Source organism: Urocitellus parryii, chromosome 5 (assembly GCF_045843805.1).
Source record: "Urocitellus parryii isolate mUroPar1 chromosome 5, mUroPar1.hap1, whole genome shotgun sequence".
In the NCBI taxonomy this organism is placed as follows: domain Eukaryota; kingdom Metazoa; phylum Chordata; class Mammalia; order Rodentia; family Sciuridae; genus Urocitellus; species Urocitellus parryii.
Window position 1 is genome coordinate 186328152 of NC_135535.1, and position 16383 is coordinate 186344534.

Below are 16383 nucleotides of genomic sequence, written 5' to 3' on the forward strand. Positions count from 1 at the left end.
TCCCTGTCTGGCTACCCCCATACTAGATGCCTGCTACTGAGGCACTTCTTCCTGCCTGCTTCCCTGGGCCCTAGGGAAAGGAAGGGAAATCTTTTGTAGGCCTCTGCTGCCTGTCCAGGGGGCCCTATAGCCCTTGGGGGAGACTGAGGCCACCCCAGGGGTCAACTTCCTTCCCACCAACCCCTCTTCCTCTGATAGGGGACAAGTGGTGGGCAGGGCTAGAGCATCCCTTTCTGCCCTTAGTCCTACCAGCAACTCTAGGGAATTGCTGCTGACAGGGGATGCCTGGGACTTGGCAGCTCAGAGCAGGAACCTTGCCTGCCAGGGAGGAAATTGCTGTGCCTTGAGCTAAAAAGGACGTCAGCTAATTCTGAAAGATTAGGATGATCTACCTGTCTTCTAAGAAGTCTGAATTACACACTTGCTTTGTGGCAAACTCAGGGCCAAAGGGGGTCATCCAGGGTACACAGGATCTTCCTTGTGGCAGGGGGGGTGCATGAATCAAACAGTGAACATCTTGGGGGAGGTACCAGGGATTGAAACCAGGGGCTGCTTAACCACTGAGCCAGCCACATCCCCAGCCTTTTCATAATTTTTTATTTTGAGACAGGGTCTCACTAAGTTGTTTATGGCCTTGCTTGCTAAGTTGCTGAGGCTGGTCTTGATCTTATGATCTTCCCATCTCAACCTCCCGCATCACTGGAATTACAGGCATGTACCACTGTGTCCAACTAAAAATGAACTTTTAACAGTATGAATTTGACAGTAAATCAATTTGTTGGAAATGGCTGCTGCTCTTGTAGTATAGCTCCAGTTGCTGATCCGTGATCCCCAGAAATGGTAGTGATGCAGTATATTACAGAAAAGTTGGTCAGAAGTTGGGCATGGCGGCCCATCTCAGCTGTTGAAGAAGATGAGGCAAGAGGATTTTAAATTCAAGGCCAACCTAAGAAACTTAGTTAGACTCTATCTCAAAATAAAATTCCAAAAAAGGGCTGGGGACATAGGTAAGTCATAGAGCACTTGCCTAGCATGTGCAAGGCCCTGCATTTAATCCCTAATACCACAAAAACAAAAACAAAAAAAGAAGAAGAAGAAGGAGAAGAAGAAGAAGAAGAAGAAGAAGAAGAGACAGTATGACATGGCATAGTTAGGGAAAGTATCTTGGAGAAGGACCATGATATCTCATACTAGAATCATTTAAGCAAAGGAAACTGCTGAAAGGAATGGAATAAGGGGAGGCCTGGCCAGCTAAGGTTAAGACTACATTCTAGGAGTGGATTGTGGAGTAAGAAGAGTTACTTGGGTACCAACATGGCTCACTGGTAAACTTGCCATCCAGAAGCCAAGAGAGTTGAACTCTTTGGCAAGGGCCTAGAGAGGTCTCCACTGCCACCTCAGAGTGACTTTCAACTGTAGCCAGTGTGTTTCTCCAGCCTAAAGTAGCTGGCTTTGGGGCACCAGGATCTTCCTCTGGTGGCAGCAGATGGCCAAGCTGGGTTGTGAGGCATCTGGAAGCTCTCTGCCTGTAGTCTGGACCCTGTCCCAGAGCCATACTCCTTCCTGTGCCCTTAGCTTGGCTTCTTGTTAAAGGCCTTCTTGGCACTGTTGGGGAGCCAGAGGTACTAGTAGACTTAAAATCTCAAGAAAATTACCTATAACCTGGTGACTGTCAGTGCAGATGGCCCTCATGCCTCCAGAAGGCCAGAGTCAGAGGGCAGGGGCTCCTACCAACATGCACACCCACTTGCCCCTCCTTACTACCAGGACAAGCCTGAGATCTTGCTCCCTGTCTTGAGAGTACTTTCAGCTATTGTACCCCAAGATGCTTCAAGGAGGCACAGGCTCTGGGTTCCTATAGATACCCCATGACTGGGCAGTGGAGCAGTGGTTTGGGCATAAGACAGAGGCTACAGCCTCCACCCCTTAGCCTCAGATGGCTCACATACAGAAGTGGGTGGGAATAGATCAGAGGTGCCAGCCCTCTGGGATCATCTCCCCTTTATGCAGCTCAAGTGTGCTCAGTCAGGTCCCCAGAGTGCCAGACTTTGCCATCTGGAGAGAATCAGAATGTGTGCTCTGAGGTTCTTGGTGCTCATTACAATTTGTTAGCAGCCAGTTGAATGATGGTTCCTCCTCCTTTGCCAAGGCCATTCTCCAATACACCCTTGAGACTCTCAAACTCTGGCTCCCTGTTGTCTCAGGATCAATGGTGACAGACTCAGTTCAGATTAGCAAGCATGAGTGTAATATCTGTGCTGCCCACTCTGGGACCTGACCCTGTTTCAGACACACCACATGGATTGCAATAGAGAAAGCTGACCCAAAATGTGCTGGCACCAGGATTTGCTCCTCTCCCTGTGGGGAAGCAGCCAGCATGGGCCTTATTTTGTCTGGTGTCTGATTTCCCCTTAGTCAGGATTTCTGGGCTGGAGAACTCTGATACATGGTCTTTGTGGGTCTGTGTATGGTCTGAGGAGGGCACAGAGATAGATCAGAGGTTCAGAACAGCTGATCAAGCCTAGGCATCAGCACCTGGGTCCTGGCCTACTTGGGGGAGTCAGGTGCTTGTTCTTTTCACACCTCCATAGCAGCCAACACTTCTATAGAGCTTATTCTGAGCCAGATAATATTATAAGGACTTTATAACCATATTAATTTAATTTATCCTCCTAGCTACTCTATAGAGTAGATAGTCTTATACATCTCCCTTTTATAGATGAGAAAACTGTAATGTAGGGAAGTTAATAAGTAATTTGTTTAAGGTTAGAAGAGGTTAGAGCTCAGGGCAATCTGTCAGACATTAAAACAAATATGAGCCAGGCGCAATGACACACACCTGTAATCCCAGCGGCTCAGGAGGCTGAGACAGGAGGTTCAAAGCCAGCCTCAGCGAAAGCAAGGCACTGAGCAACTCAGTGAGCCCTGTCTCTAAATAAAATACAAAATAAGGATGGGGATGTGGCTCTGTTGTTGAATGCCCCTGAGTTCAATCCCCAGAACCAAAAAAAAAAAAAAAATGGATGTGATCTTTCTTGCTTCATTCTCAGGGAACACAGAATCAGTGTCTCTGAGATAACAATGACCTTCACTGGTAGAACTCCTGTAACTAGTTGTAGCATGAATATGAACCCTTCACATGACACTGAGGACAAAGCTAAGCCCCATGTTAAAAGCTTACTGTGCTTACTTAACTCCAGGGATGACATACCATGAACCCCAGTGATTCTAAATCCCAGAAATAATGAGCTCTGAATTAACTGGCTCATTTATAGCAGAATTACTTTTTGATATGAGACCTTGTTTTCTTCAAGTTCAAACACAAGTACAACCCTTTCTCTGTCCCTGCACTGCCTCAGTACTAGGGGATTTCTTTCTTTCTGGAGGCCTTATTTCTTGCTTCCCAGAAAGGCAGGCCCCTCTGGGTAACCTGCCCCTCTCCCACTCACTATTTCCAGCCCTCCTCCAACTGCCTTCCCAGAAGGAGTCTCCTTGGCCCTCTTGAGGGCTTCTTTAGCATTTCACAACGCTTACATTCCAGCCATGAAATTTGTATCTGGCTTTCCCCAAGATGATCAGTTGAGAAAAACCTCCTTCAGCTTGCTGGCGCCTCCCTTCCCACTGCCTGCTTGGGTGAGTTTGGGAAGCATAGGAAGCAATCCCTTTGTGCTACTTAAGGACAGCCTGCCCTAGAACTGTGCCTGCAGATATTTGTAGGGATCTAGGATGGGGGGTTCCTGGTCATCCTCTTTGTCTGAAGTGGCTGGTAAGCTAGAGTCTGACTTAGCTTCCAGCCTCTTCACAATGATTGGGGCCTGGGATGGTGTGTATGATCAGGTGCTACTTAGGGAGATTTACTTTTCTATAAACTGTTCCTGGGATGCTAAGAACCTGTATCAGTATTCTAGAATCTCTTCTTCCCTTGGCCAGTGGATTTACTGTCTGAGGTAGAGGGACCTTTAGGAAGCTCTCTGGGTCACCTACCAGAGAAGGACAGGGCTCCTGTGTATACACACAAGTGTTACAAGGGGAAGGCTTCTGACCATTGGAGGAATACTTTGTAGTTGGGGCACCTCTGAAAAACAAACTCACCATCATTGCTGAGCCAAATTTCTCAATCCTCTGGAATTACACCAGCAGCTTTTAAGACTGCTTCCTTTTCTGTCTTTTTCCTTCTTTTTTAAGATTTATTTTATTTTTTATTCTTCTTTCCTTAATTTCCTGGAAAATTCAGGTTTGTAGCATGAGTTCTCCTGTTGTGACATTCACATCTACAATACCACCCCCAATACACACATGCACACGTACATATACTTATTTCTTTCTAATTTATTTATTTATTTTTTTTCCTGGAGTGCTAGGGATCAAATCCAGGGTCTTCTGCATTCTAGGCAAGTGCTCTGCCACTGAGCTACATCCCCAATCCTCTCTATTTTTGTAAGCATATCTGCTCCTACCTGTTTGAACTTTTGGATGGGGTGACTTTGCCGCCTCTAATTCCTATCTTGAATAGCTTGTAACCTAGACCAGGGAATCATCGTTTAGAGGAAATTGTGATTTGTTTTGCTCAACTTATTAGCTCCATTAAGATTAACTAGAAGAAGAAAATATCTTGTTTGCACCTACCCTACCAATTAATTTAGATGAAAGAAGGTGAGTTTCCATCTGGGAAGACCACAAGCTATTGTGTGCCATTCACATGCAAAGCAGTGTGGGGTGACCTTACTTTCAGCCTCTCATGTCTGTGCAGGGCCAGCCTGGAGCCTGCTCTGTCACGTTGGCTTCCCTCACCACTCTCATGTTGGGGAAGTACATTTGTTTGCACTGGAAAGAAAGCCCAGAAAGAAACAGCCTTTCACTCAGGGCCCTGGCCAGGATCCTCAGGGCTGATAGGATGAAGGGCCCAAGCCTCTTTTCTGCCTGCTTCCTGGATTAGTGTTCAATGCTTTGCCTCTCTCACTGTGATCCAGGTTGTCACACTAAGTTCCTTTACATGCCTTTCTCAGAAATATACATTTGAAAGGGTAGAACAAGGGGCTGTAGCAAATCCAGCACAATTCAGTTTCTATTTAAACTCCACTCTTTGCTTTACTTCCCCAAAGATGAAGCCACGGCTGGCCAGCCATTGTTAACACCTTGTCTTCACTGCCCTCACTGGCACTTTAAATTCTCAGTGCAAATGCTACATCCCCCTTCCTCAACTTGCACAATCATGAGTATTTTTATCACTCATCCCTGATCCTCAATGTCACCCAACACTTCAGCAGTGAGTCACTTCTGCAGGGAAGGAAAAGGGAAGGCTCAAAGGTAAGAGCTGGAGAAAGGAAATGACTCAGTGTCTTAGAAAAAGGAAAGCCAAGGACTCCGACTAAAACTGGCTCGCTCAGGCTAGGCCTGGGTAAAGGCCCGTGGTGCCCAGAGGGACTAATGGTTGATTAGGGAATCCCCAATCCTTATGCACATTTTATCCACCCTTATTTCTTCATCTCCACTCTGTTCCACCATTCCATTTTCATGTTCTATCTGTGGGATGTTCCTATGGAGAATATTATACCTTATCATTTGGTTATTATTACTTATTGATAACCCTTTATAGCCTTTTATTTCTAATATTCTAAAAGAGTGTGACTAGATAATATAGTCTCATTCTTAACAGTTACTCTGGAGGTGAACTGGTCTCCTCACCCTCTACCCCACACCCACACTCTTTACCAATCATGCCCTGAAGAGAGATCTACACGTGGTTCTTTCTCTGAAAAGTTCAGAGCTTTCGTCAGCAATCAGAAAGCAAGAGGAGCAATTTCTCAGAAAAGAAGCAGAAGCCAGATGTTGGTTGGGTCTCTGCCAGCCAAATTCACCTCATTTGGGGGTAGTTGCCAAGACTGATGCCCTGGTTGCTGTTCCCCCGTGTCCTCAAAGAGAAGGCCCCAAGTTGTGTGGCCAGTGCAGATATCATGACTGTCACAGGACTAGGACCATAGCTAAAAGGAGTTTCAGTGGTTCAACTCCTCTCCTTTCTACCCCCTGCCATTGATAGAATACGGCTGGTACCCTTTAGGTTAATGTGGCGAAATTAAGACCTTTCTGTTTGAAGGAACCAGAACAGGGAGGAAGTGTGTATAAGGCTCTGCCAATCTGTAAAGTGTCAGTAGAGTCATTAGGGCATATACTATAAACAATACAGTACTAGAATTCAGGATTCTATCCTTACACTGGAAGGAGAGGGTATGCTAAGGTATGTTAGTCACTTTATACAGTGAGAAGTATAAATATAGAATGTGTTATATAGACAGGTGGGAAAGACTAAATAAATTTTATTTAGATCTATTCCTGGATTGCTGAGGTGTGCCTCTAAGCCACCATAAACCGCCCCCTTGGTGCTTCTAATACAGAAAGAATCCTGAGCTGGACAGGTTCTTGTGACTGAGTGTGCAGTTTTTATTGCCCATCACCACGTGTGAAGTTCTATATTGTGAGCTGCTGTTGTCCCCACTTCTCAGATTATAACATGGAGGCTTATGTTTTATATCTTATCTAGAGTCTAACCACTAGGAATAAGTGTCAGCCAGAATTTGAACCTCAGGTTGTTTGCCTTTAGATCCAGGCCTCTTCACCACTGTGTACTGCCTATAAAAAAGGATAAAAGTGGAGGAGGTGGGCTGGGGATGTGGCTCAAGCAGTAGCACGCTCACCTGGCATGCGTGTGGCCCGGGTTCGATCCTCAGCACCACATACTAACAAAGATGTTGTGTCCGCCGAGAACTAAAAAATAAATATTTAAAAAAATTCTCTCTCTCTCTCTCTCTCTCATCTCTCTCTCTCTCTCTTTAAAAAAAAAAAAAAAAAAGTGGAGGAGGTGCTTGTCAATCCACAGGAAAAAATAACTGGAAAGGGGGCCCTGGAAGTCTACCTGTGTGCAGAGGGAAACAGTTATTTTAGTTTGCCTGGAAACCCATGGAGGTGGCAGGTCAGTGGAGACCATCTGGCTGAGAAAAGTGTACTCAAAAGTAAAATGAAATCTGCTAGAATATACACTCCATCAAAATGAGTGAGGCAGACATAGAGTGTAGGAAAGGGGGTCCAACATGAGAAGGAGACGGGGAGTCACAGGGTGAAGGTAAAGAGTGATTCCAGATAATGGCTGAGCAGCAAGAACCAAAGGCAACTAACTCAGATTGGAGTCGATTGGAAGGATCCTCATGAGAAATGGCTTTAAGATAGAATTGAGGGGCTGGGGAATGTGGCTCAAGTGGTAGCGCGCTCGCCTAGCATGCATGCGGCCTGGGTTCGATCCTCAGCACCACATACAAACAAAGATGTTGTGTCCGCTGAAAACTAAAATAAATAAATAAATATTTTTTTTTAAAAAAAGATAGAATTGATAAATATTTGTTGTTGTATTTGAATGTCTTGGGAGGATATCTGTAGATCATTGGTATATTAATCCTAATTGAACTGGTGGTAAATACATAGAAAACTAAGATAGTTTGCCTAGGGATTTAGTTTAGTTCAGTGGTAGAGCATTTACCTAGCATATGCAAGGCTCTGGGTTCAATCCCCAGGACTACAAGAGGAATACAATAAAAAGAAAGAAAAGAAAACTAAGACAGGTATTAAATCCAAGGTAATAGACATGTTAGAAGAGTAATTGTAGTATACTACATGGTTCACCTATAAATACAATTGATATAGTGGTAATAATGTGACCACTTAATACAGATCCACACAAACTTGCAAGGTTGTTGTCTTGGGAAGATGGAAACAAAGGAGGGTGGGATAAGAAAGAGCCAAAAGCTTGTCTTTTAGGGGAGTTTGGTGAGTTTATGAAAAGAGGGGTTCTCTGGTTAAGGTTGGAAAATGTTGGCTTACACAAAAGGAAACCAATTCATTTTCCTTTTGTAAACCTTCAAAATGTTTGGAGTTCACCAACATTTTTTGAGCCTCTAATCTGAGGTGAGCATATTGCATCCAGCCTTTGTCATATCTGTTTTGTTGTTGTTGTTGTTGTTTTGTTTTATTTTGTTTTTTAGAAACTTCTCTGAGAATTCCATAGAATGCCCTTTGAGAAACTATCTCCCAGGAAGGAAGTTCTGTTCAGAGTTCCGGGAGTGAACTATTCAATGCAGCTCAGTGGTAGAGCCCTTGCCAAATATGCCTGAGTAGGATCTTGGTTCCATCCCCAGCACTACAGAGGTGTGGAGGAATTGGACTGGGTGTGGTGGGTGGCGAATATCTCTACTCCCAGCATTTTGGGAGGCTGAGGCAGGAGGATCATGAGTTCAAAACCAGCCTCAGCAAAAGTGAGGCGCTAAGCAGCTCAGACCCTGTCTTCAAAATAAAATACAAAAAAGGGCTAGAGATGTGGCTCAGTGGTTGAGTGCCCCTGAGTTCAATCCCCAGTATCCCCCCTCAAAAAAAAAAAAAAAAAGGAATTGGGATGTTCAGGGAAGAGAGCTATGCCTTTATGGGCTGAAACCCTGAAGAAAGAATAACTCATAAAGTATGGGAGTTTCTCTCTCTCTCTTTTTCTTTTCTTTCTTTCTTTCTTTTTTTTTTTTTTTTTTTTTTTTTTTTTTTTTGTTGTTGTTGTTGTTGTTGTTATTGTACTAGGGACTAAACCCAGAGACTCTTAACCACTGAGTTACATCCCCATTCACTTTTTAAAATTTTATTTTGACACAGGGTCTCACTAAATTCCTGAGGCTTGCCTCAAACTTAAGATCCTACTGCCTCAGCCTCCATGCCACTGGGATTACAGAAATGCACCACTGTGCCAGGCAGGAAGATAAAAGTTTCTTAAGGAGAATATAGCAACATTTTGGCTGGCATCAGAAAGACATGGGTTTTATCTCAGCTTTTATTTGCTCATTGCATGACCTTGAGCTAGTTATTTAAGTCTTGGAGTTTCAGTGTCTTCATCTGTAAAATGAGGAATGTAACACCTATTAATTGGGTTATGAAAATTAAAGGAAGCGAAATATATGAAGGGTTTACTAGGGGACCCAGCACTATTGTTTGTGCTTAATAAAAGGTATCACTTGATATTATTGTTGTGAATAGTTCCCTGAAAACTAAAAGGAGGCATAAGACCTCCAGGGACCAGTACAGGTATTTAGAGAATTCTTCTCACAACTCAGAATTTGGGAAGAGTTTGAACAATAGCTGGAAGGAGAGTTATGTTATGCCAGCACAGATGTAAAGAACAGGGTCAAAAAAAAAAAAAAGCTGAAACTCAAGAACTGAATCTGCTAAAAAGTACTATGAAGGCTGATGCAGCGGCACATGTCTATAATCCCAGCAATTTGGGAGACTGAGACAGGAGGATCACAACTGGAGACCAGCCTCACCAATTTAGTGAGAGCCTGTCTCAAAATTTAAAAAAAGAAAGAAAGAAATTAAAAAGGGCTGGAACTGTAACTCAATGGTAGAAAGCCCCTGGGTTCAATCTCTATTATAGACAAAAACTAAGTGCTATGACCAACAAAAAGGGCTTTAGTTTTGTGTGACTCTTTGGAGAAGACCTCATGGTTTGGATAGAGTAATGCTAATCAGTGGCAGAGAGAAGTAAATTTTACTTGAATTGTGTAATGCTGCCACCTCAACACAATGATTGTCAGCCTAGGAAGGGTCACAGCAGTGACAAAAGGATGGAAGCTGTGCGTTCAGATCTCCTGATCCACAAGGATTTTAGGAGAATTGGAAGTGGAAGTAAAGAGACTGGTGTTCATATCTTTTGCTTTTTCTCTTTCTTTCTTACTTACCTACTTATTTATGGTACTAGGGATTGAACAAGAGCCTTGCACATGTGAAGCAAACACTACCACTGAACTACATCCGCAGCCCTGACTGATTGATTAATTGATAGATACTGGAGATTGAACCCAAGGACACTTTAACACTAAACTACAACCCCAGTCCTTTCTTTTTTGAGACAGGGTCTCACTAAGTTGCTGAGGCTGGCCTTGAACTTGAGATCCTCCTACCTCAGCCTCCCAAGTAGCTGGGATTACAGGTATGTGCTCCCATGCCCAGCTGGTATCAGTAATTCTGAGGGAATTGGGGAGAGGAGAGTTGGCAACCTGGAAGCAACCAAAAGTTTCAGGATGACAAGAGCATCTTGCACTCTCCAGACTAGTGAGCTTGGTGCAGTTCTCATGAACTAGATGATTCAGCAAGGAGCTTCAGACATTTTGGGAACAGTGAGCCCTGAGAATCAGAAAATAAGGCTTTGGGAAGTGCTTACCTGCCTGGAAGACAGAAGAAGTCTTTTGGATTCACATACACAGGGTTTAGAAAGACATCTTGAAAACGCTCTGACATCATTATTGAAGGGAAAGTGAGAGATGGGTAAGCGAGAAATGAAAAACAGACTAGGCAGCGATACACATAAGAGTTTATTTGTCAGAGATGACAAATAAAGGCACATCTCTCTTTAGCAGAGAAAGGCAAAACAGGCTTGGGTTCCAGGACTTTTATGGGGCAGGCTCAGAAATCAGAGCCAGGCGGGTCCTAATGCAGGTAGTCGGGGGTTGTGTTGGTATGAGGGAGTAGTGAGCCTTTCTCAGAAAGGCCCTTGGGCAGGAAAGTGAAACTTTTTCCTTAAAATGGTGGCTGTCACTTAAGATGACCATCCAGATGCTAAGCAACAGCCTTAAAATTATAAGCAACATAGAAGTGTCCAGAGAGCATCCAAGAGGGTGAGAGACTGGTGATGGGAAGGTTGGGTTGATTTATAATTGGTTGAATGAGGATACCCAAAGAGTAATGATGTCAGTCTGTCAGGCTGTCTGCCAGCCCTGGCCTGTTTACTATTTAATCAAAGCCTAGGAAGAGAACATTGATGGCAAGTTTATCAGTTTTGTCAGTGATGTGAAGTCAGGAAAGAATGCCAATATGATGGATGCCAGAGTCAGGTTCAGAATTATCTGAACTGCTTGCAACCCTAGCCAAATAACAGAGTTCTACTCTTAGCTGCAAATAATCAACAGTACATAGTAGCTGGGGGAGAAAAGGTCTAAGGGCAACCCATGGGAGAAAGCCTGAGGGAGATTTCATTGACTGAGGGAGTGCAATATGAGTTGGTAGTTTGATGAGGTTTCAAAGAATAGACAATTTGATGACAGTTTTAATAGAAATAAAGTGTCCCAAACAAGAGCGCCCAGGGCCTCTGTGATCTGTTCTGGTCAGACCACATACTGTATTTATTTCCACACACCACTCTTGACTTCCAGACATGACACTCTAGCTTTGACAAGCTAAAATGAATCCAAGGGAGGGTGACTTGAATGGATGGAGGATTTCAGAACCTTGTCAAGAAATGTAGTAGAAAGTTGGGGCCACAGATCCTAGAAAAAGAAACTGTTGATGGGATGTGAGAACAGCCTTGGGGATTCAAAAGGCTGTCATGGAAAGATGGATTAAACTACTGGGCAACTTGAAGGCCAGTGGTTTGAGAACTGCAGAGAGGCAGACTGTGCCCTGTAGAAACAAGATGGCTGAACCAGCTCCTCCTTCAGTGGAACAAAGGCACAAGGGGTCTTGTTGGCCTGTAGTTAGCCTTCCAGAAGCACTAATGGCCTATAGTGTCCACTCGAGGAGTCAGGAGCCTTTTCAGGCCCCATCTCTCCTAAGCTCAGGGAAATTGACCTAGCTTGTGACAGTTGGACTGAGTCCTGGAGAAAGGCAAACAAGTTCCTATAAGTTGTAGACATTCTGGCAGGAGGAGCAGAGAGACTTGAGTGGCAGTCAGCTATATTTTGAGGACCTCCTATATCCCAGGCACTATCCAAGGACTTACACGAGTCATCTCATTTAATCAATATGATGACTCTACTGTTATTTACTCCCATCAAAGGTAACAAATCTTGGGCTGGGAATATAGCTCAGTTGGTACAGTGCTTGCCTCACATGCACAAGGCCATGGGTTCAGTCCCCAGCACCACACACACCAAAAACAATCTTAGAGAAAGTTTCAGTCAGTTACCCAAGGACTCAAATCCAGAACATAAGCACTTCGGGGGAGGCCCCAGTGGGTCTGGGTCATGCCATCTCAGGAGCCCCTCCCTCTCTCTTCCGCCCCCAAAGCTCTGCCTTCTCCTCTACTGGGAACTCGGGGAGAAAACAGCCCAGCTGAAAAATTAGGCCATGCTGCCGAGCACACTACTTATTTTTTTATGACTAAGATTAAGCTGACAACCATGCAAAACATTGCAAACCTGTGTCGGCTGCAGATTTAATACCTCACCCAGCCCACACAAATAATTCATGCTTCTGCATCGATGTCCAGAAAAAACAAATCAGCAAAAAGCTGGGCTCCTGCGTGTGTATAGAGCAGCCGCCTTTCCATTGAAGCAGCGTGCCGGAAATACCCAAGCTCCAGGACTGCAGATCTAGCGTTTTGCAATTTTTTTTTTCTTTTAAAAGATTAAAGTACGGTTTTTCAAATGATTGAAGGTTGGTGGGAGGTGTAAATGTGGGCACTTGTCACATTAATTCTTCAGATGATTAAGTTCTTTTCCATTTCTTTAAAGCTGTTTGCAGTTGGGTTTGATGTCCTCGTTCCGGGTGAGTGTGTTGTGGCAGTAACCAAGGTGACTTTAGCTGACTTTCAACAATTTATTTTTCCCTCCAGCTTGAGATGTCTCTAGCCCTGTGTGTTGTTGATTCTTCTCCCACCAGCCCCCTTCCACCTCCCATTGCTGTTCCTCAGCACTTTTGCCTGTGGGCCCTGCCTTAGGGCTAGGCCTCAGCCCCTCTGCAGAATGAGCATGGTGGTGCCCCTGGATATAAGAACCTGTCAGATAGCACAGTCACACCCTAGTTTTTCCACTTAAATTCACTCTGTGGGGCTGGGGAGAATGCTTACCCATCATGCACAGAGTCCTAGGTTTAATCCCCAAAACCATAAAAAATAAAAATAAAGGATTAAACTCCCTATGTGAAACTCAGGCTTGTCACCTCAACTCATCTGTAAAAGGGTTAACAGAACCTGCCTTAGGGAGTAAACCTATGGCACAGAGAAAGTACCCCGCAGATTGGAGGAGCTGCTGTTGTTTCCTGCCTTCTGTTCTTGTTTGGACCCAGAGGGCACCAGTGTCACCTCTGAGCCCATCAGTAGTGCCTGACTGAGTTGTGGTATTTAGTGTTACTCTCCTCAAAAGGGAGGTGTAGCGGCTCTGGTGGAGGGAAAGAGTTGGTTAGAAGTCCGGGGTTCCCAAGTTGGCCTGTCATAGACCAGCTCTGTTGCCTTGGATGCCTTGCTGTCCCTTTTTTGAAAAGGAAAGAGATAGATTAAACAATCTTGAGTTTCCTTCCAGTCCAAGCTCTTGCCAAGGGGAAAGGCCATTTCAAGTGGCTTTGGGAAGCCAGAGGAAGTGATGGCTTTTGTGAAAGAGCAGTCAAATCTGGGGAAGGATCCTCACATAGAAGGAGAAGACTCAGGAGGGAGCAATTCTAAGCACTGCCTCAGCAGGGCCCTTGCTGTCCAGTGCTGGCCTCACACCCTTGCCCCCGGAGAGGACTCTGCCTTTGGCGTCTCATTGGCTGCAGGCCCCAGGGCTCAGCCTCCAGTGTGTGAGGAGGTCAGGCCTGGCCTCTTCCTCTCTTCAGAGGCTGTCTAGCCCAGACATCCTGGGTGGCTCCTGCCTGCTGCTTGAATGATAAATAACTGGAGCTTCTCACCAAGTACTTTGATGGACACTTGGGGAATTGTTTTGAGATTCACAGCCCAAACCAGAATCCGGCCTTTTGAATGGGATCAGTGGGTGACCCTCATTTCCTGTTGAGGCAGATTTGAAAGGTTGTCAGTAGGGGCAGCTGAATTTGAAAGAGCAAATCTTGGAATGCAAAGAGACCTGGTGGCCTAGCAGTGGGACAAGCTGTTGGTAGGGAGCTGCACAGAGGGAGAATGAGACAGCAGTGATAGCTTACTGGGGTTGGCCACAGGGGTCCTTGAAGCTTACCAGGGTAGGGGTCCAATCCTACACAGTGGGCAGCCAAGGCTAGTGGCCTGAGTCCCAAGAGCCCAGCTCCCACCCCTCAGTGAGGTTTGTGTTACTTCCTGGTTAAATGAAGAAAGTATGCATCACTTCAGTGCCTGGCCATTAGTAGGAATAGGCATGCTCACAGTCTTTTCAGGGTCAGCTGGATGGAAGCTCTTGGAGCCAGATCTTGGGGAGCTCTCCCATGTCAGCCTTGGGAACAAGGGCCCCACAGCAGGGAAGAGGGCTCCCTACTGATCTCACAGATTTTTTTTTTTTTTTGAGAGAGAGAGAGGAGAGAGAGAGAGAGAGAATTTTTAATATTTATTTTTTAGTTCTCGGCGGACACAACATCTTTGTTGGTATGTGGTGCTGAGGATCGAACCCGGGCCGCACGCATGCCAGGCGAGCGCTCTACCGCTTGAGCCACATCCCCAGCCCTGATCTCACAAATTAAAACAAAACCCTGTGGCATAAATTTTAGAGTATTGTTGGCCAATGATACAGGCTGTAGAAACAGATCTACCTGAGACAGATGCCAACTCCACCCCCATTACTGGCTGTGCAACCTGGGGCAAGTTACTTAACCTCCCTGGTCCTAGTTTCTTATCTGTAAGAGAGATAGTGCCCACCTCATGGGAGTATCACAAGGAGTAGCCAGTCAGTGGAAGTACTTGGCACAGTGACTGGCACTTGGCAAGCACAGATTGAAGGGTGGCTGCTATAATTGTATCAGGCACCATGATTCGTATTAATCAGCAACATAGCCAGAAACTCCCATCTTGCTCCTCCCTGTGGTTTTCACCATGTACTAAACCTGTTCCCATGCTTGTTTCACAGGAGCCGCAAAGACAGCCTGGAAAGTGACAGCTCCACGACCATTATTCCCCACGAGCTCATCCGCACACGACAACTTGAGAGTGTACATCTGAAATTCAACCAGGAGTCAGGAGCTCTCATTCCTCTCTGCCTAAGGTGAGCCAAGATTGTTCCACAATGGAGCCACCCCCTCTCCCCCGACACCCAACCTGGCTTTGGGGCCACTTCAGAGCCACCCAAATCTCTCTCCCCCAACATGCGCCCCACCCCCAGGGGGGGCCTGGTACCACTTCACCTCCATCCCTCAAGACCTATGCTTGCTGTTTTACCCAGCAAGGCACCTGTAGGAAGCCCGCCTGCATACCTGACCAGAGTCTGGGAACAGGGAGGGAGGAAAACTGCTCAGGCAGATCTTGGACCTATATGTGATCCTGGGGACCCCAAACCAGCCATCAATCCCCATGTCACTGGGTCATTCTCCCTATGGAAACCTCTAGGCAGCTTAGTTTGTAAGAAGTCTGCAAGCAGTGGGGGCCAGTTGGCCACATAAATTGTCCCTAGAGGAAGGCTCTCTTCTGTATCTCAGCATAGAGCAGTGGCAGGCTCCAGTGAGCAAAGGACTATGGCCAAAGCCGCAAGCTATCTCTGGCTGCTTGGTTGACAGACCATTCTCATTAGCAAGTTTCAGAGTCTGAGAATCCACAGGGAATAGGTGCTGAAGAACTCTCCTTTATCCAGGAATTGTTCTTCAGCCTTGCCCTCTTTAGGGAGTTTTAGTAACTAAGGGAGTCTCAGATGCCCCCTGCCATCCCACAAGCCTGGGGTCAGGGATGACTGAGTCACCAGTAGCATTGGGTAGCCAGGGGGAGGATTCTGGTGGGTTCTTCCTGCTTGCTGCCTTTCCCATGAAAAACTCTCAGTTCTTCATACCCAATGACCAGCCCAGCAGACTCCTTGAGAGACCAGGAGGCCCAGCTGTGTCTCTTCTGCTGCCGTTCAGATCAGAAACCCAGTCTTATAGCCAGAAGTCAGCTGATTATGTTGAGCTGAATCTCTTACAGCTGGCCTCATCTGCAGTCCTCTGGCCTTCCACCCTCACTTTGCTAGCAGGAGAGGCAACAAGAATCACTCTAACTTGGAGGACAGTGACAAGGAAAAAGGGGTTGCATGGTTTGGATCCTCCGCACTATCCCTGAAGCCTGGGGAAGGAGTTTGGAGGGTGGCCAACTTTGGCCAGCCACCCTGGGCAGCAGGGCAAAGACTGCTTGATCAGAGTGAACAGGACCATGCAGGGCCCACTGCCAGATTCCCAATAATTTCCTCCTTAGCTATTTCTTTGGTATAGGCTTAAGGCCGTTAGACTGGTGAAGGGTTAATGTAAGGCAGCCTGAGAGAGTAAAGAGCTTTGCCCCCTAAGTTGTCACTGCCTCCCCTTCCCCCGGTATATTTTCAGACTGGGGATTAAGGGTGACTTCTTGTGGCTCCCTGAGAGTGACCCCACTTGGCTTCATTAATCAATCAATCAACAAATAAATAAATAAATAAAGATGTGCTTGTTGCCTTTAAACCAGCTGTTTAAATGTTA

General features: G+C 45.7%; 1 protein-coding gene across 5 annotated transcripts in view; it reads left to right on the forward strand.

Annotated features, from left to right (window-relative positions):
- Sufu (SUFU negative regulator of hedgehog signaling) overlaps nt 1–16383 on the forward strand; it is a 112745-nt gene that overhangs the window by 80360 nt on the left and 16002 nt on the right. For all 5 annotated transcript variants that reach the window (XR_003301877.2, XR_013343596.1, XR_003301878.2 and 2 more), the window contains exon 9: nt 14820–14954. Coding sequence is in view for 2 of the 5 variants with exons in the window: in XM_026401172.2 (XP_026256957.1) it covers nt 14820–14954 (135 nt within the window). In the remaining 3 variants the exon portion in view is untranslated. The remainder of the gene's footprint in view (nt 1–14819; nt 14955–16383) is intronic.